This window comes from Leucoraja erinacea, chromosome 9 (assembly GCF_028641065.1).
Source record: "Leucoraja erinacea ecotype New England chromosome 9, Leri_hhj_1, whole genome shotgun sequence".
Taxonomy (NCBI): Eukaryota; Metazoa; Chordata; class Chondrichthyes; order Rajiformes; family Rajidae; genus Leucoraja; species Leucoraja erinaceus.
In genome coordinates this window covers 11,487,444-11,508,499 of record NC_073385.1, presented here as the reverse complement: position 1 = coordinate 11,508,499, position 21,056 = coordinate 11,487,444, and the positions used below count along the sequence as shown (strand labels likewise).

The window sequence follows — 21,056 nt, the reverse complement described above, 5'->3', positions numbered from 1 at the left end:
GCCAACCCTTCCCTCTCCCTTCTTCCCTTGAATACCTCCCCCCCCCCCCCCCCCCCCCCCCCCCCCCTCACCTCTGTATCCCACCTGGCCTAGCAACTATTTCTCCTGCTTCTATTCCTTCACAGTTTAAGGATAAAGGGGAAATATTTTCGGGCTGAGATGAGAAAAACATTTTTTACAGAGAGTGGTGAATCTCTGGAATTCTCTGCCACAGAATGTAGTTGAGGCCAGTTCATTGGCTATATTTAAGAGGGAGTTGGATGTGGCCCTTGTGGCTAAAGGGATCAGGGGGTATGGAAAGAAGGCAGGAACAGGATACTGAGTTGGATGATCAGCCATGATCATATTGAATGGCGGTGCAGGCTCTAAGGGCCGAATGGCCTACTCCTGCACCTATTTTCTATGTTTCCACCTACATTATGTCTTCTAGCTTCACAAATTGTAACTCCTCAATCCTTCGGCCTCACACCTACCTTTAAATGTCTGGCTTTTGTCCAACTAGCTGCCTATCAAAACAAAACCCTCACCTGTATCAACCTATTGCCTGCCAAGCTTTATGCTGCCCCTCCTCTCTTCCAGCTTTCCTCTTTTCTCGCCACAATCACCACCCAAAAACGTTGTTATTCCACCACTTTGTGTCATACAGCATGGAAACAGGCCCTTCAGTCCAACTTGCCCATGCTGCCCAAGATCCCCTATCTACATGAGTCCCATGTGCCTGCATTTGGGCCATTCTAAACCTTGTGTAAGAAGGAACTGCAGATGCTGGTTTCAACCGAAGATAGACGCAAAATGCTGGAGTATTCTTCAGTCCTATACAACACTGTGTGAATAGTTCACATCAAAGATACTGTAGCTTAGTTTAGGATCTTTGGTTCACATTCTCTGTTCCTTCCTACGCGAATGTCGGGTTTTAGATTGGAAATGGGGGGCGGGTAGAGAGAGGAGAGGGAACGAGGGGGGACAGGAGGAGGAGGAGGGAGGGAGGGAAAGGAGGAGGGAGGTGGAAAGCAAAGATCTTATAGCGGAGCAAGATAGGCTACTCCTGCTAAATGCAATGGACTGACGTGTAGTACGCTATGGAGGGGATCATGGGCATTTTCCACGCCCATTTTAGCAACCTGAGCCTACCTAACCCGACCCGACTCGCACTGTAATCAATGTTGCGGGGCAACAGTTTGTGTGGGTCAGATTCATAAATCTGTCAGTTCAAACTTCCTGTCAAGAATAAAATTTGATTCTGGTAATTGTCTTTTCTAATGTTTTTTTAAATCATTTCTTTTTAAATGGCTCACAAACAGTGTATGAGTTGATTTTGTAGTAACCGGAACCGACTCGACTTGCAGGGTGATTGACAGGGGGGACTTTTTGTGCGTGATATAGGGTTAGATTCATAATTCAATTAGTTCATAATTCTGTTGATTCTTGTTAAATAATAAAATGTTTATAAACACACATACATGAAAATTATATAAATGTATATAACACACACAATTATATTTCTTCTAATCCAATAATGAACTTTATTTCAGACTAGACAAGGGACATTAAATAAGAAACATTGCTCTGCTATAAGATCTTTGGTGGAAAGAGCAAAGATCCAGCTTGCTATAGGATGTTTGGGAACGAGTGGGGAAGGGGGAGGAGGAGGCAGCGTGGGGTGGAGCTGTGAGGCTGCGCTGCGCTGCGTTGTGCCGGCCCCCGGGAGGCGGGGAAGCCGAGTCATGTGCAGCTTGGGGCGGGGAGCGGAACCAGCGCTTGCCGTTGTTGGGGTCTGAGACATGGAGCGCTGGTGCTGTGTGGTCGCTGCCTCGCTGCTTCTGCTGGGGCTGGTCGCCGGTGAGCCGGTGAAGTACCAGGACTGCGGTGAGTCGTGGGGAGGGTGGGATATTCCCATGGCTGTGGCCAACTTCCCTCCCCTCTCCTCCTCTGTTCAATGCAAAGTTCACTGGCCGCGTTCACTCTTTCTCTTGCTGCAATCAAACTGTTTCTCCAGTCGTTAGGTCTCATTTGTTAACAGGAAGAATAGATACAAGGGCCACTTCCTGGATGCGGTGCCAAGTTTGCAATGGTTACCCTCCCAACCCTTTTCCCCCTTCCTCCATGTCCCCCCTCCCCCTTCATCCCTTCCTCCCTGCCCCTTCCTCCCTCCCCCCTCCTCCCTTGCTTCCCCCCCTCCCTGTCCCCCCCTCCCCTTCATCCCTTCCTCCTCCCCCTTCGCTTTCCCCCCCTTCCTCCCTTCCCCCCTCCCTCCTTCCCCCCTCTCCTCCTTCCTCCTCCCCTTCCTCCCTCCTCCCCCTTCCTCCCTCCCCCTTCCTCCCCCCCCCCCCCTCTCCCCCATCCTCCCTTTCCCCCTCTCCCCATCCTCCCTTCCCCCCTCTCCTCATCCTCCCTCCCCTCCCCTCTCCCCCCATCCTCCTCCCTCCCCCCCCCTCTCCACCATCCTCCCTCCCCCTCTCCCCTCAACCCCCCCCCCCCCCTCCCCCCTCCATCCCCCCCCCCCCCCCCCTTCTCTTCCACCCTCCATCCCACTTCCTCCACACTTGCAATGGTGGGGTGGTGGAGGTCAGATACCACAGTGGCGTTTAAGATGGTTTTGGAGACACAGGGCGACGGTTCATGTACAAACAGGATAGGATTGGTTTGACTTGGCACCATGTTTGGCATTGCTGTGAGCCTACGGGCCTGTTCCTGAACTGCTCCCCGTTCATGTGGTGCCATTGTGTGACTCACATTCATGTGATTTAGAAAAATGAGTGGGTTCCTCACAAACATTTCTTTGTGCAACTATCGCTGATAGCAGACCAAGCGGGAAAAATCAATTGACACTGTTTTACATACGCAAGCACTGCGTTCTACTTTCAGAAGAAGTGGCCCTGTCCCAAAACGTCACCTATCCATGTTCCCCAGAGATGTGTAGGAAAGAACTGCGAATATTAGTTTATGTACAGGACAGGCACACAATGTGGAGTAATCCAGCGGGTCAGGCAGCATCTCTACAGAAAAGGAATAGCTGAAAGTAATTATAGAGTAGGCAGTGAAAAAAGCTAATGGCATGTTGGCCTTCATAACGAGAGGATTTTAGTATAGGAGTAAAGAGGTACTTCTGCAGTTGTACAGGGCCCTGGTGAGACCACATCTGGAGTATTGTGTGCAGTTTTGGTCTCCTAATTTGTGGAATTCTTGCTATTGAGGCAGTGCGGCGTAGGTTCACGAGGTAAATCCCCGGGATGGCGGGACTGTCATATGGGGAAAGATTGGAAAGACTGGGCTTGTATTCACTGGAATTTAGAAGGATGAGAGGGCATCTTATAGAAACGTATAAAATTATAAAAGGACTGGACAAGCTAGGTACAGGAAAAATGTTCCTAATGTTGGGGGAGTCCCGAACCAGGGGCCAATAGACAATAGATGCAGGAGTAGGCCATTTGGCCCTTCGAGCCAGCACCGCCATTCAATGTGATCGTGGTTGATCATCCCCAATCAGTACCCTGTTCCTGCCTTCTCCCCATATCCCTTGACGCCGCTATTTGTAAGAGCCCTATCTAGCTCTCTCTTGAGAGCATCCAGAGAACCGGCCTCCACCGCCCTCTGAGGCAGAGAATTCCACAGGCTCACCACTCTCTGTGAGAAAAAGTGTTTCCTCATCTCTATTCTAAATGGCTTACTCCTTATTCTTAAACTGTGTCCCCTGGTTCTGGACTCCCCCAACATCGGGAATATGTTTCCTGCCTCTAGCGTGTCCAAACCTTTTACAATCTTATATGTTTTAATGAGATGCCCTCTCATCCTTCTAAACTCCAGAGTGTACAAGCCCAGCTGCTCCATTCTCTCAGCATATGACAGTCCCGCCATCCCGGGAATTAACCTTGTAAACCTCCACTGCACTCCCGCAATAGCAAGAATGTCCTTCCTCAAATTAGGGGACCAAAACTGCACACAATACACCAGGTGTGGTTTCACTAGGGCTCTGTACAACTGCAGAAGGGCCTTTTTGCTCCTATATTTGATTCCCCTTGTTATAAAGGTCAACATGCCACAGTCTAAGAATAAAGGGGAGGCCATTTAAAACTGAGGTGAGAAAAAACTTTTTCACCCAGAGAGTTGTGAATTTGTGGAATTCTCTGCCACAGAATACAGTAGAGGCCAATTCATTGGGTGAATTTAAAAGAGAGTTAGATAGAGCTCTAGGGGCTAGCGGAATCAAGGGATATGGGGAGAAGGCAGGCACGGGTTACTGATTGTGGATGATCAGCCATGATCACAATGAATGGCAGTGCTGGCTCGAAGGGTCAAATGGCCTCCCCCTGCAACTATTTTCTATGTTTCTCTGTGACGATGATGCCTGACGCATTGAGTTACTCCAGCAATTTGAGTCCCTTTTCTGCATTCTGTTCTGCCAGTTTCAATGAGTGTTACATCTGTTCTGATGTGACATTTTCCACATCAGCACTTGTGCCTTGATGCTTCAATGGAAATTGTTTCCACCGCAGGTGACGGCTGTCAACCACATCTATTCCATTTCCTGTGTGGTGTTCCCCTTCTTGCCTTCCACAAACATCAGCCTCCACATTTTAAATGATCATTCAATGTGAGGCCACCACCAGAGAGAATGGAGCGGCTGGGCTTGGACACTCTGGAGTTTAGAAGGATGAGAGGGCATCTCATTGAAACATATAAGATTGATAAGGGCTTGGACACGCTAGAGGCAGGAAACAAGTTCCCGATGTTGGGGGAGTCCAGAATCGGGGGCCACAGATTAAGAATGAGGAGTAAGCCATTTAGAACGGAGACGAGGAAACACTTTTTCTCACAGAGAGTGGTGAGTCTGTGGAATTCTCTGCCTTAGGTGGAGGTAGGTTCTCTGGATGCTTTCAAGAGAGAGCTAGATAGGGCTCTTAAAAATAGCAGAGTTAGGGGATATGGGGAGAAGGCAGGAACAGGGTACTGATTGGGGATGATCAGCCATGATCACATTAAATGGCGGTGCTGACTCGAAGGGCCGAATGCATTCTGTTGCACTTCCATCTGACCTGTCACGTTGCCTCATGCACTGTTCTAACAAAGCCCAAAGGTAAGGTCAACAAAAATCTTCTGTCTAGGCTACACAGTGACAGGATTCAATGCTGAGTGAGTTCCACTGTTTCAGATAACCTGCTTTCCCTGTTTAGTTTAGTTCAGAGATACAGCGCTGATACAGGCCCTTCGGTCCACCAAGTCCGCACTGACCAGTGACCCCCAACGCACGCACTAGCAACAATCTTTTTTTTAACATTTACTTAAGCCAATTAACCTCCAAATCTGTACGTCCTTGGAGTGTGGGAGGAAACCGAAGATCTCGGAGAAAACCCACGCAGGTCACGGGGAGAAAGTGCAAATTCCGTACTGACAAGCACCCGTAGTCAGAATCGAACCCAGGTCTCTGGCGCTGTGAGGGAGGGACTCTACCACTGGGGTGGGAGATTCCAACCTTCACGTGGTCTGCCCTGTTTCGACGAATGCAATCAACCCGGCGTGCACAATCAAATAAGATCAAATAGAACAAGTCCTACAACTTTAGGCTGTGCACGCCATACGCAAGAAGAAGACTCTACCGCTGTGCCACTGTTGTGTCAGAACTGAGGAAAAGGTCAACAATCTGCAATGTTTACTCCCTTTCCCTCATGTGATGGGCTGTTCTGTTTAATACTTGCACAATTTTGTTATCTCTGCTGAAGTTTGGACGACCTACTGCTGCCTAAATCGCCCACGAACTCAGCTTGCAAAATTATGATGACTCTATTTCAATGATCATTTAAAATGGCGTGGCTTGGCATGCCTTTGTGTGTCGCACTTTCTTGTATCGGTTTTTCGTGTTTGCCCAGGTTTGGAACAGCAGTATGCGGTCATCTCCAAAATAGCTGTTGCTTCTGAAGTATATGGTGGAAAACTGGCAGTTATCAAAGAGGAAGTATTAAACTGACATAGAAACTAAACCAAAGGCTTTTTCATTGTATTTTAATTTTGGTCCCATGTTGATGTTATTTTTCCTCTTTCATTGGTGAAATGTTCAGTATGTATATACTTGCATCTATTTCTGGCACTTGATCTAAACAACAATTTAAAAAGTAAACACATTTGAACTAAATGTGGCATATATTTAGGTGGACTGGGCTTGAGGAAGCACATGGGTTTTTCCAGAACTGTCTAGCTGAGGCAAAAGTAGGAATTACTCAAGACTTTCTGAATTTGATGAAACATTGGACAAAACTGCAGCAATCACAGCCTGCAGCCAGCTCTCAGACTCACCCTCATTCAAGATAAGCTTGCCTTGTGTCCAAACCAGTACTGCAGCTTGGTGCCGTGCATGGACAGACCCGTTAACATCAGTACTGCAGCCTCGTGCCATGCAGCGACAGACTCGTCCCCGACAGTACTACAGTGCTGTGCAGCGACAGACCAGCACGGTGGCGCCCAGCGGTAGAGCAGCTGCCTCACAGCGCCAGAGACCCGGGTTTGAACCTGTCTGCGGGTGCTTGTCTGTACGGAGTTTGTACGTTCTCCCTGTGACGTGCGTGGGTTTTCTCTGCGATCTTCGATGTCCTCCCACACTCCAAAAACGTACAGGGTTTGTAGGTTAATTGGCTTGGTGTAAATGTAACAAAAATTGTCCCTAGTGTAGGTGGTAGATAGTGTTAAGGCCCTGTCCCACTTACGTGTCCTTGGAACGCAATTTACACAACCTCATCGCTTTAGTGTGCGGGGATAACTGGCCGGCGCGGAACCGGTGGGCCTTAGGGTCTGTATCCACGCTGTATCTCTAAACTTAACTAAATTAAACCCGTCGCCATCAGTACTGCAGCAAAATGCCGTACAGTGACAGACCTGTCCACACCAGTACTGTAACACCGTGACAGACCTGTCCACACCAGTACTGTAACACAGTGCCGTACAGTGACAGACCTGTCTCCACCAGTACTGCAGCAAAGTGCAATGCAGGGACAGAACTCCACTCACTTTTCTTGAAGTTTAGCTTGCGTCTTGTGACTTTGCTTTTAATAGAATGCGGGATTCCTAACATTTTCCTTCTTTCCCGTATCCAGTCGGCCAGAGTTCCTCTGCAGTGCTCCCTGCATTGATCATTTTGTCACAGATTTGCCAATTCACCACTCTCTTTCTCTGACCACCAACTGCTTTTCTTGTTAGTTTTATTTTAGATGAGGAACTAGTCTAGAAACCGGAGCCTTCAGCATGTGATGCAGTTGTATCATGTGCTTTAAGAACTTGCTTGTGCCAGTCATGTAATGTGAGAGAAGTGACTTGTGTTCATTCTCTGAAGAAGGATCTTTGGAATTGTAGTCCCGAACTACTATCTACCTCATTGGAGACTGTCGTATCATTGGAGACCTCATTGGAGACTGTCGTATCTTTGAGCAGACTTTATTGGATTTATCTTTCACTGAGGGAGGGGGGAGATCAATGGAGTACTCGGTGTGGGGGGGGGGGGGGGGGGTGGGGGGGGGGTACCGTGTAATTTTGCAAGCGGCCTCTATGGCCCGATTATTTACATACCTTGCATATGCAAGCAAAGAATTTTACATTGAAGATAGACACAAAATGCTGGAGTAACTCAGCGGGACAGGCAGCATCTCTGGAGAGAAGGAATGGGTGACGTTTCGGGTCGAGACCCTTCTTCAAACTGGTTAGGAGCGATGGAGAACGGTGATGTGGAGAGATAAAGAATGTTGAATGAAAAATATGCAAAAGGAGAGAAAGGAAACGGGCCATCGTTAGCTGTTTGTTGGGTGTAAACGAGAAGCTGGTGCGATTTGGGTGGGGTGGGGGGGATAGAGAGAGAGAGGGAATGCCGGGGTTACTTGAAGTGAGAGAAATCAATATTCGTACCACTGGGCTGAAAGCTGCCCAGGCGAAATATGAGATGCTGTTCCTCCAATGTGCGTTTAGCCTCACTCTGACAGAAAGTTCTGTGGGAATGGGAAGGAGAATTAAAGTGTCCAGCAACCGGGAGATCAGGTTGGTTCAGGCGGATTGAGCGAAGGTGTTCAGCGAAACGATCGCCCAGTCTGCGTTTGGTCTCGCCGATGTATAAGAGTCCACATCTTGAACAACGGATACAGTAGATGAGGTTGGAAGGGGTGCAAGTGAACCTCTGCCTAACCTGAAGGGGCTGTCGGGGTCCCTGGACAGAGTCGAGGGAGGAGGTATAGCAACAGGTGTTGCATCTGCTGTGGTTGCAGCGGAAGGTACCTGGGGAGGGGGTGGTTTGGATGGGAAGGTACACGATTCCCCGCTGCAGTACATAACTGATCCAAAGAGTGCATTAAACCCCTGTCAATCTATCTGGGTGCCTCTCTGTTGTAAGTGACATCAATTTTTGTCTTTCAGGTTCTGAATCAGGGAAACTTCTTGTTGTGGATGTCAGTCCCTGTCCCTCCCTACCATGCAAACTCATCAAAGAAAAAACCTACGATGTTAATGTCACCTTTGTGAGCTGTAAGTGAGAATGTGATGCTCAACATTTTGTGCGTGGCCTCCATGCACTGTTCTCTTTATGTCCAGTTTGTTTTTTTTTAAGTATTTCTGCAATTCCTGAGCTAAAGGTTTTTAAACCTCCGTGCTTGGACCAAACTTTCTGTTTAACCGCAAAATGGACAAAGATCTGAAATGTAGACAAACGATTAGGTTGCACTTCTATCAAATATGACGGAAACAGATTAGAATGAAAATATTACAAAAATCACCAAAAAGACTGGGCTGAGGGACGAATAGAGAAATAAATGACTGTTTAAAGTATTGGCAGTAAAAGGATTTCATAGAAACATAGAAATTAGGTGCAGGAGTAGGCCATTCGGCCCTTCGAGCCTGCATCGCCATTCAATATGATCATGGCTGATCATCCAACTCAGTATCCCGTACCTGCCTTCTCTCCATACCCCCTGATCCCTTTAGCCACAAGGGCCAATCTAACTCCCTCTTAAATATAGCCAATGAACTGGCATCGACTACCCTCTGTGGCAGAGAGTTCCAGAGATTCACCACTCTGTGTGTGAAAAAAAGTTCTTCTCATCTCAGTTTTAAAGGATTTCCCCCTTATCCTTAAGCTGTGACCCCTTGTCCTGGACTTCCCCAACATCGGGAACAATCTTCCTGTATCTAGCCTGTCCAACCCCTTAAGAATTTTGTAAGTTTCTATAAGATCCCCTCTCAGTCTCCTAAATTCTAGAGAGTATAAACCAAGTCTATCCAGTCTTTCTTCATAAGACAGTCCCGACATCCCAGGAATCAGTCTGATTTCAACTGTGAAAGAGCCCTGGGTTGAAATGTTTGCAGGCAGACAAAGATGCTGGAGAAACTGAGCGGGTGAGGCAGCATCTATGGAGCGAAGGGATATGTTTCCGTTTCGGGTCGAGAGCCTTCTTCAGACTTTCAGAATGAAAAATTTGCAGATGATTTGTGGCTATCCCGGTTAAAATGGGAAGTGGAGATAGAGGAAGCAGAGATATCGTTAAAGGAAGTGTTAACGTGGCAGAACGTTGTATCAATTAGCAGAACAGAAACAGGATCTTCTGTACTTTGCGTACAGTTGTGGTCTCCTAATCTGAGGAAAGACATTCTTGCCATAGAGGGAGTACAGAGACGGTTCACCAGACTGATTCCTCGGATGTCAGGACTTTCATTTGAAGAAAGACTGGATAGACTCGGCTTGTACACGCTAGAATTTAGAAGATTGAGGGGGGATCTTATAGAAACTTACAAAATTCTTAAGGGGTTGGACAGGCTAGATGCAGGAAGATTGTTCCCGATGTTGGGAAAGTCCAGAACTAGGGGTCACAGTTTAAGGATAAGAGGGAAGTATTTTAGGACTGAGATAAGAAAATCATTTTTCACACGGAGAGTGGTGAATCTGTGGAATTCTCTGCCACAGAAGGTAGTTGAGGCCAGTTCATTGGCTATATTTAAGAGGGAGTTAGATGTGGCCCTCATGGCTAAAGGGATCAGGGGGTATGGAGAGAGGCAGGTATAGGATACCGAGTTGGATGATTAGCCATGATCATATTGAATGGCGGTGCAGGCTCGAAGGGCCGAATGGCCTACTCCTGCACCTATTTTCTATGTTTCTAATCAACATAAAACTTCCTGGATCAGAGATGTGGCATAAATTGGCCAAATTCTCAATGAGTAAACATCGGTACGATGTCTGTGCAACAAGATGTCAAGCATAGTAGTGCAGCATCTCTTGCTTTACCTCTCTCTCCGCCCCTCCCCCATCCTAGTTCTACGCCTAGTTCTACTGTCCTCCTGATTACATTTTACTGATTGTATGCCTCATTGTCAACTTTCCTTCAGCCAACAATGAACACTTCCTTATCATTATCTGCATTGATCTGTCATTTTCACACCATGCACGTCCATATCTCTAGACTCCCTCTCCCCTGACTCTCGGTCTGAAGAAGGGTCTCGGACCTGAAACTTCGCCCATTCCTTCTCTCCGGAGACGCTGCCTGTCTCGCTGAGTTACTCCGGCATTTTGTGTCTATATCTTTGGTGTAAACCAGCATCTGCAGTTCCTCCCTACACAGAGCTGCTACCTTGCAGCTCTAATGATATGGATTTGACCCTGACCTCCAGTGCACTTTGTGACCCTGTGGGTTTCTCCTGGGGGATTCCTGTTTTCCCCACATAATGCGCTGACTGGTTAAATGGCCCCTGTTAATTGCCCCCTCTAGGTGGGTGGTCGGAAGTTTGAAGTGGAGGTGATGAACACGTGAGAGGGAATAGATTACAAGGAAGAAGGTGGAGAATGGGATCGTTTTAAGAGCTGCCTTAAGATTTAAAGCATTAAATGGTCAAAGTGCTATTCACTTGTAGATTGCTATATTACATGGGCAGAGTGGCGTTTTTCTAAGGTATATTTTAATTGTGCATATATTTAAGTCATTTGATATTGTAGTCATGTTTGGGGAGGTGCTATTTTGAATATGCGGAATTCTCCCCTCTCCATTTTAACCCACTTCAGTCGTATCCCACGCTCATAAGTCATGGAGAATGAGATCGTGCAACCCCAGCGGTATGAACATTGACTTCTCTAACTTCAGATGGCCCTTGCTTTCCCTCTCCGTCCCCTCCCCCTTCCCATTTCTCCCACCAGTCTCACTGGCTCCGCCTACATTCTATCTTTGTCCCGCCCCCTCCTCTGACATCGGTCTGAAGAAGGGTCTCGACCCGAAACATCGCCACTTCCTTCTCTCCAGAGATGCTGCCCGCCCCACTGAGTTAACTCCAGCATTTTGTATCTAATGGATGTTGTTCTGCCAATTGCCTGTAATATTCGTAACTCGAGGATGAATATCTTTCAGAATTTACTGTTTTTCCCTTATCTTTCAGTAACTGACAGCGTATCGAGTAAGGCGGAGGTTCGTGGTATCCTGGCTGGCGTTCCAATTCCTTTTAATCTCCCGAATGATGATGGGTGTCAATCTGGCATTCGTTGCCCTATTCGAAAAAATCAAAAATGCAACTACATTAATACCTTGCTGATAAAATCTATGTATCCCTCAGTAAGTATATTCCGGAAACAGACTCTATAATGTACCTTAGATAGACACAGAATGTTCAAGTAACTCTGCGGGACAGGCAGCATCTCTGGAGAGAAGGAATGGGTCTTTCTTTTTCCCTAGAGATGCTGCCTGTCCCACTGAGTTACTCCAGCTTGTTGTGTCTATCTTTGATTTAAACCTGCATCTGCAGTTCTTTCCTGCACATCTACAGTTCCTTTCTACACCACAATATTTCCTTGTACTTCTAGATCTATTCATTGGAAGTTAGGCTAAATCCTGTGCAAGTTACACTCCCTGCAGGGTGGGCTGTGTGTAGCTCATACAGAACAAGAACGTGGCTTTGGGATGTCTCCCAACTAATCCATTGCCACATTCTGTATGGTTCCATCCCGTGAGCACTAGAGCAACAACTCACGATGGAACTCTGGAAACGTGTTGATCTGCTATCCAGAATAGTAAGATTAAACGAGAACTTACCAGTTTGAAGTTTGATCTTTATTTTATGAGGAGTTGCGTCGAGGGACTACGTGAAGAAGGCCGTCCAGGCGCATGCGCGTCAAACTTCAAAGCAGCGGTGTGAAATCACAGATGATCTACTCCGAAGCGTAATAGTAAGCTACGTGATACAAACTTAACTTACCTTTGATCTTATTATGGTGGGGACGGAGGGCACATAGTCTCTCGACGTAACTCCTCATAAAATAAAGATCAAACTTCAAACTGGTAAGTTCTCGTTTAATCTTACTATTTTACTTCGGAGTCACGTGAGTGACTACGTGAAGATTTTAAAGCTTCTGTGATTTCAGGCCGTAGATTGGGTTCCGGCGTATCACTGCATTTTGCTTGACTCAATGAGTGAAAAACAGTCAATAACATGCAAACCATCATACTTGTTTAATTAATTAATGGTTTATTTTATGGTAAAACACTATGTGTCCCATTTTAATCTCTAGAGAAATTTAATACTGAATTCAAAATTGTACCACCAAATACACCAGGGTCTGCAATTTTTTTGTGATAATACTTGTGCAACATCCTGTCATTTTCCCAACCTGCAGCCGCAAGGATATGGTCTATTGGAACGTCCAAATCCTTGGCCGCCAATGTTGCCACCGCCCTGGTGGAATGAGGTTTAAATTTGTCAGTATCATTTCCTGCATCCAATAGCACCTTCTTCAGCCATCTTGAAATTGTTTGTGTTGTCATTTTTTGTGTGTGGCTTTTATGGCTGATGAATAATCCAGATCCTACACCTTTAAGATGTTTGGTAGTCTCAATGTAGTATTTTAAATATGTAACTACACGAAGTCTTTGATCTGCAGGAATAAGCTGAAAATCAATTTACACCCCGAGACTCCTGGTCTGCTCTGTTTTAGCAGGTCATAGACATAGAATGTAATTCCCTCTGTTTTCATTCCCATTCTGTCTATCCTTAACTTGTGTAATGTTTGTACTCTTTGAGCTGATACTAAAGCCATTAACATGACTGCTTTTATCGTAATTTTGTCTAACGACAAATTTGAGATGGGATCCCAATCCCTAAGTAGCATTAAAGATGCCCTTCATGTATCTACAAGTCAAAGGGTGTGATCCTAGAACTTGATGTTCCGATGGTCTCGATAAGTATGCCGACAAAGCATTCCTTACTATGTTGATCACACATTAGCTTAAATTATCATCAAAACGTAATTTGACAAATTTCTAAGACATCTGAAGCGCCTGTAGTGTGGTAAGAAAATTTTGTGTTGAAGAAACTGTTCCCATTTCTTAATGTAAGAAAATGTACTGCTTCTAAGTACTTTTTAGAATCTGCAAATCAATAAACCAACACAATCCTGTAAAGGATGAAATTCACCAGTTACAGGGTGCACAAGTAGGTTTTCTTGTCTAAAGACATCCATAATGGGTTCAGTCACCATTTTTAACCCTAATGGATACCATGTTTGTGTGGGCCAATCTGGAACCACCAACAATCCTGAAGCATAATCTTGTTTGATCTTCTGTAGACACCTATTGATGAGACAAAAGGGAGGAAATGCATACAAAACATTCCACCGCAATTTAACGTAAACTCATCTACTCATCAATTTTGGGCGTTTCCCAAAATGTTTCACAATTATGTGGAAAATATCATGATTTAACATCCATTCTGTGTTGTCATTGAAATTCCTTGACCTAGTGTCTGCAATTATGTTGAATTTACCTTGTAGGTAACCTGCAGAAAGCCAAATATCTTTCTCAATGAACCAGTACCAAATCATGTTTGCCAATCTGTCACATGCTTCTGACTTGATTCCACCCTTGTGATTGACATGTGCCACTGCCGTAGTGTTGTCAATCTGAACCTGTACATGCAAATTGTGTACCTTTCGGCAAAAGGCTTTCAACCCATGCAATACACTTAGTAATTAAAGATGTGTCTCGAGCAAAGGTTCTTCCTCTGCATTCCATCTATCTCCACAGCTTGAGATGGCATCCGCAGCTCCCCATTCCAGTGCACTTGCATGTGTTTGTAAAATGGTAGCTCGTGATTCAATCATTATTTTCCTGTAGGAACAATCCACATTTTTAATCCACCATTTTATATCTTCAATTGCTGTGCTCAGTAATTGCATAGGTCTATCAAAATGTCCAGCATGTCTTTTCAATGCTGCAATTTTAGCTCTCTGCAATTGCTGATAGTGCAGTGGCCCCAGCTGGACAGCTGGAAACGAAGCAATTAACTTACTCAGCAGACTAGTCACGCCTAATTGATGGTTGTTTGCCTGCAATTAGTTCCTTGCAACCCTCTCAATCAATTGCAGCTTCTTTTCCTTGGGTAAGCTCACTGTCATATGGTGTGAATTAATAGTGAACCCCAAGTAATCAATTATTTTGTTAGGTATCAGTCTGGATATCTCTGAATGAATGACAAATCCCATTCTTTGAAATGTGAGGTTTACTTTTTAAAACTGAAGCTGTTGCCATGGCTTCAGTATCTCCCACAATTAAAATGTCATCCAAATAAGCCTTGAGTTCTTAACAATGCTAAAATTGACTTCAACAGTTTTGTAAACAATCTGGGGCCGGACGTCAGTCCATTTGGTAATGCTTTAAACTGCCACATTTGAGACATCCAGACAAATTTCAAATATCTGCGATGTTGCACATGCTCCGCAACAGAATAATGTGCATCTTGGAGATCTATGCTTGCCATATAGCATTCTGTTGAAATTAATTGCAAAGCATTAGTAAAAATCTCCATTTTGAAATGTTTATACTGCACAAAAGAGTTAAGACTTGTGAGGTCCAAAATGATTCTAGTACCCCATCCTTTTTTGTTCTAGAGAAAATACTAGATACAAACTGATGGTTTTGATAAGTTGTTTTCTCTATTACCCCTTTTTTACTCAAAATCTCAATTTCTATTTGAATTCTTCTCATCTCTTCTTTAGAGAAGGAATATATTCTTTTTGGAGTATGTTTTGTAGGGGGATTTTCATTCTGGAAAAATTCAATTCTAAACCCCATAATACTGCACAGTATATATGCATCAGATGTTATTAGTTTCCATTCTTTTAAAAATAATTGTAACCTACCCCCAACTTGTAAGTAGGATACATCTGATATGTTTGTTTCAGAACCAGAGCCACCTACCTCAGAGTTTACTGGTGTCACCTTTTGTACCTTGCCCCTTGTGGAAATACCATGTCCTCCACGTCCTGGGGTTGTATGTCCATATCTTGTATGTGAGTCCGAGCGACTTGTTCCTTCACCAGTTCCCCTTCGTATGGATATTGCCTTCTAACTGTGCTGCCAAACATCGGTGATTTCATCATCCCGATGGTTTTTGATTCTTCGTTGAGAACTTTTAGTTTTATGGCAAGCTCTTCTCCAAAGAGTAAATTTGGCAATTGTATATTAGATGGTTTACAGAGCCCTGCAAACTTAGGATGTATGTTAGGTCTTATCACAGTTTTACAAATACAGTTTATTTCAAAATGTGCATTACACATCATTCCCATTACATACTGTTGTGCCATTGTCACATTTCTTTCCTCCAGATCTTTGGCAAATGCCGTAATACTTGACCCAATCAATCTTAATACCCGCTGTAGTCTCATTTCTTGAGCTCGTACTGCAATGCCCATATACTTCCACACTTCTTTGTTAACAGCTGGCACGCCTAGCAGAGCACAGTTCTGGGGGATTTCATATTTGTCCATAACTTCATCCATTGTTGCATCTTCTGATTGATGGGAAAGCAGGTAATTTATACTCTCTACTATTTCCTCTATGGAAGAGGTTGTCCCTCTGGACTATAGAACCTTTGGGCCAGGTTGTCCCTTGTGCATTGGGTCTGGGACTATAGAACCTTTAATGGCCAGCCCTGGCTCTATTTTAGGCCGACGCTTTTTTTCTTTGCATTTGAGCTGTATATTGGCAGCCCACTTTCTGGCCCTCAAGACCAACGGTTCATTATCAGGTGCTGCCTCCCTGTTCAGCTGGATATTCCTCCCATCTCCCCCCATAATGCAAAGACCGCTCCCTCTGCAACTCCCTTGTCAATTCTTCCCTTCCCTCCCGTACCACCCCCTCCCCGGGCACTTTCCGTTGCAAACCGCAAGAAATGCAACACCTGTCCCTTCACTCCCCCCTTGACTGGAGGTGCGACAAAGGTTCACCTGCATCAGGTATTTCATCTGTGAGGTGGCTGATTTACATATTATAGGTTGGCGCCGAACCTCCGCTCAGTCCGCAATAACCAACCTGACCTCCCGTTGGCTCAGAACTTCAACTCCCCCTCCCCATTCCCAATCCGACCCTCTCCCTGGGTCTCTTTGGGGGAACAGCACCTACATATCAAGCTCTTGCGCATTGAGCTTGAATATCGGCAGCCCTCCTTTTGGGCTGTCTCCTGCCACCCATATCCGCTGGGTCCTCCTGTAGACCAACGCCCCCCCACACCCCATTGTCTTTTCAGACATTTCTGGTGCTGCCTCCCCGTCAGGTCAACCCATATATTCATCTTTATCATCAGGCATTTCAGTCGCTGGCACAAATCTGGGCCAACGTTTCCCAGAACCTCTTCTGGGTGTTCCATGCGGTTGCTCTTTAAGCCCGCGTCTTTTATACTCCTTCTGGAGATTGTTTTTACCCATGAGGAATTCCAGTTTATAAATTCTGTAGTTCAGACTCCTCAGAGTCTTCCAGGCCTGTTATTTCTTTATGGCCTTGCCCCCTATGGGAGTTTCAACAGGACTTTTCCCCTCCCGTGTAAAATAGTTATTTCTTTACAATCGACTTTTTAGTCAGGCGCTCGCTACACTCCCAGTCTCCGAAGAAAAGCAGCACGAAAGTAAAAGTAGAAAATACTTACGTTCAGGTTATTCTTCACTCACCGCTTAGAGGTTCCACACCTCCAACCGCGGTCAAAGCGCAATGCGTCTGACGAGATGACGCACGTGCGCCTGGACGGCCTTCTTCACGTAGTCACTCACGTGACTCCGAAGTAAAATCTAAACAACATACACAGGAAGGAACTGCAGACGCTGGTTTGCACTGAAGATGGACACAAAATGCTGGAGTTACTCAGCGGGACAGGCAGCATCTCCAGAGAGAAGGAATTGGGTGATTTTGGGTCGAGACCATTCTTCCTTGCTGGAGAGTAGGATGAATCACAGAGGGGAGGTAGTGAGAGAGAATGTTGTCGAATTCTCGTTGGAGAGAGGAGGAAAACTTCTTCAAAGTAGGCATACCTTGAGATTTCACAGTGGAGCAGACGAAATGTGTCGGAAGAGTCTCGACCCGAAACATCACCGTTTCTTTCAAACGAAGCTGCCTATCCCGCTGAGTTACTCCAGCATTTTGTGACTTTCTTTGGTGTAAACCAACCAGCATTGGGTGTTCTTTCCTACACATTTAGTCTGATCCACTGCGAAATCTCCTCAAGGGATGCCTACTTTGAAGACATTCTCCTCTCACCGACAAGAATCCTGCAATACCCTCTGTCGCTGGTCCCCCTCTGCGATTCCTCGCGCTCTCCCAACAGGAAGAAGGGTCTTGGCCCGAAATGTCATCCAAACAACATAGTTTGCAATGGATTTGTTGGATGTGGAAGGATGTTTCCACTAGTGGGAGAGTTAGAATTAAAGGACGTTCCTTTAGGAAAGAGATGAGCAGGAATTTCTTTAGTCAGAGGGTGGTGAATCTGTTGAATTCTTTGCAACAGAAGGCTGTGGAGGCCAAGTCAGCGGATAGTTTTAAGGCAGAGATAGATAGATTCTAGATTAGTACGGGTGTTAGAAGTTATGGAGAGATGGCAAGAGAATGGGGTTAGGAGGGAGAGATCGATCCATATAACCATATAACCATATAACCATATAACAATTACAGCACGGAAACAGACCATCTCGGCCCTACAAGTCCGTGCCGAACAACTTTTTTTCCCCTTAGTCCCACCTGCCTGCACTCATACCATAACCGTCCATTCCCTTCTCATCCATATGCCTATCCAATTTATTTTTAAATGATACCAATGAACCTGCCTCCACCACTTCCACTGGAAGCTCATTCCACACCGCTACCACTCTCTGAGTAAAGAAGTTCCCCCTCATATTACCCCTAAACTTCTGTCCCTTAATTCTGAAGTCATGTCCTCTTGTTTGAATCTTCCCTATTCTCAAAGGGAAAAGCTTGTCCACATCAACTCTGTCTATCCCTCTCATCATTTTAAAGACCTCTATCAGGTCCCCCCTTAACCTTCTGCGCTCCAGAGAATAAAGACCTAACTTATTCAACCTATCTCTGTAACTTAGTTGTTGAAACCCAGGCAACATTCTAGTAAATCTCCTCTGTACTCTCTCTATTTTGTTGACATCCTTCCTATAATTGGGCGACCAAAATTGTACACCATACTCCAGATTTGGTCTCACCAATGCCTTGTACAATTTTAACATTACATCCCAGCTTCTATACTCAAACGCCATGATTGAATGGTGCCGTAGATTTGATGTGCCGAATGGCCTATTTCAGCTCCTATCACTTATGATCTTATGTATTTTAGACTGCAGTGGAAGACAAGGAAGGAGTTTCCCTTAATTGCTGTGGGCTTGATAGATTTTTTAAAAGTTGGTCCCGGGAAACATTCTAGGAAAGTGAAAGTATGAGTTTAAGTTGTGTAGTTTTTTGTTACCTGAACAGACATGTTGGGCTGAAAGATGTTTTCCTCTGCCCTAAATATTACAAATAGAAAATTAGATGACCATTAATCAAAGATAAATTACATGGAGTGTGATTGTGGAGCAGAATAGAAAGGAAATGATTTGAATTGCTTGTTACAAATAAATCAATTTAAACTTTCCAAAGGCTCATTTGCAAAGCTGTAGAATACCTCTCATAGAATTATAGAGGCTGACAGTGTGAAAAGAGGCCCTTCGGCCCAACTTGCCCACACCGGTCAAAATGTCCGTTCCACACTAGTCCCATCTGCCTGCATTTGGCCCATATCCCTCAAAACTTATCCTATCCATATAACTGTTTAAATGAGTCTTAAACGTTGCGATAGTGCCTGCCTCAACTATCTCCTCCGGCAGGTCGTTCCGTACACCTATCACCCTTTGTGTGAAAAGGTTACCCTCAATTTTCCTATTATATAATTCCTCCCCCTTCCCTTCCACCTTCTCCCCCTCCCCCCCCTCCCCCACACACACCTTAAATCTGTCCTTTGGTTCTCAGTTCCGTACTCTGGGCAAGAGACTCTGTGCGTCTACCAGGTCATTTCCGCTCATGATTTTGTACACTGTGGGGGACACAAAAGGTTGCTTCCTTTTCAGTATTTGGCTGGAGACCCCCGTCTTGACACACCCTTTTATTTGGCTGTACAACACTCATCTCTATTTTAGTTTCCCTTCGTGTTTCATCTCTGTGCCCCGGGACCTGGCACTCTGCTGCACTGCTGTTGAGCTTTATCAGCCTAATAGATTTTAAAAAGGGAACCTGTAGACTGTAACCTGTTGGCCTGTGAGTTGCTGTTGCTGTTTCTGTATCCATTGGGCCCACAGAGATGAAAAAGATACTGTGAAAAGTTTTATGATCAAAGGCCTTAAATATTCTATTTTGATGACCAGGCTTTTGGGGGATAGAGTATTTAATCGTGTGGTGTGGCTGCCTACGTCAAGCATTGGTGTTGAATATATTAGTGGTTACTTGCAAACCTGTGTTGAGATTGGCTTAGTGCATTTTGGTAAGAGTTTTTTTTTGGTGGGATTTTAGTTAAGAGGTGACACATGCCTATGAGTATTGAGGACATGGGCATCCATGGTTGACTATGGTGCATCTTGACATGGGCAAGTTGAGTTGAAGGGCCTATTTCCGTGCTGTATGACATAATTGGAATTGACTATTGTGGGAAAAATAGTTGCTTTTGGTGGCATGATCACATTATTTTTGTTTTTCCTTCTTTCCTGTAGATTAAATTGGAGGTTGAATGGATGTTGAAGGATGATAAAGGCAAAAAGATCTTCTGCTGGATAATTCCTGTTGAGATCTCCAGCTAAACCACCAGCTCCAAGAGCAGCTGACACTCTTATTTGAAGATCGTGTCATCAGCTGTACCATAGGAATCTAAACCAAATTTTGGAAAATGAGAACTTTTTCGTTTTAAACGTGCACAAATTTGTACCTATAGAGCATAATTTTTTAGAATTTGTATGATCTGCTCCTGACTTTAATATGGATCAATTTTGTAAACTAATCTGCATGAGCCAATAAAACATATTATTACAGATTGAATGTTTTGTTTTTCAACTAAAAATTAATATTTTTGCATTTTTAAACTGAAGAATGAGCTGCTTTATTCTGAAACTGTTTCTAACTATTAAACTTTCTTTCATATTCTGCTGTGTGTAGATGGTTCCTTGCAGGGTGCAAATTACCTGACTTTTGTCGTAATTTTCTTCACAAAATGGTTGGAGGAGATTTTTGTCCTAGACTTCAGTTGTTTAGCATTAAGTTTTTGACTCAACCAAACCTCTACACATTGGCTTGCTTGACAGACCATGGGAGACTCATTAACATCTGAATTAATACGTGTTTTGTAGGTACACAGCCTTTGAGTTGGATCATGATAGTCTTGTTTAATCATCCTCATATCTTGTGGCTATCTCAGATTCAGATTACCTGCCTGACAGCTTTCTGTCTAGTATGATTCCATATTGTTTCTAGAAAAATAGTTAATGTAAGTTGCTTACCACCAATGGTTTTCAGGCTTTCAGCTAATTGCCTAGTCTTTAACTGGTTGGTTCACTGTCTGTAGTTTTTTCCATCACTCTGCTGAGCGAAAATGCGATGCTGTTATGAAGCATAATTTAGCATTTTATTTCCTGTCCCTCTCTTCAAACTGCTCTGGTCCCCAACTCTTGTTCGTCCAAGTTCAGAAGGTACTAATCTGAGTTCATCTGGCAGACTACACAATCATCCTTCAATTTTCAACAAAAATAATCATTAGTTTATCATCAT

At 44.7% G+C, this 21,056-nt stretch overlaps 1 protein-coding gene across 1 annotated transcript; it reads left to right on the top strand.

Annotated features, from left to right (window-relative positions):
- The first annotated feature begins 1,701 nt into the window (after positions 1–1,701).
- Positions 1,702–20,323, top strand: LOC129700002 (NPC intracellular cholesterol transporter 2-like). Its single transcript, XM_055640133.1, has 4 exons — positions 1,702–1,866; positions 8,386–8,493; positions 11,386–11,558; positions 20,009–20,323. Exons 1-4 carry the CDS (start codon positions 1,782–1,784, stop codon positions 20,093–20,095), a joined length of 453 nt encoding a protein of 150 aa, XP_055496108.1. The 5' UTR covers positions 1,702–1,781; the 3' UTR covers positions 20,096–20,323.
- Positions 20,324–21,056: the final 733 nt, after the last annotated feature.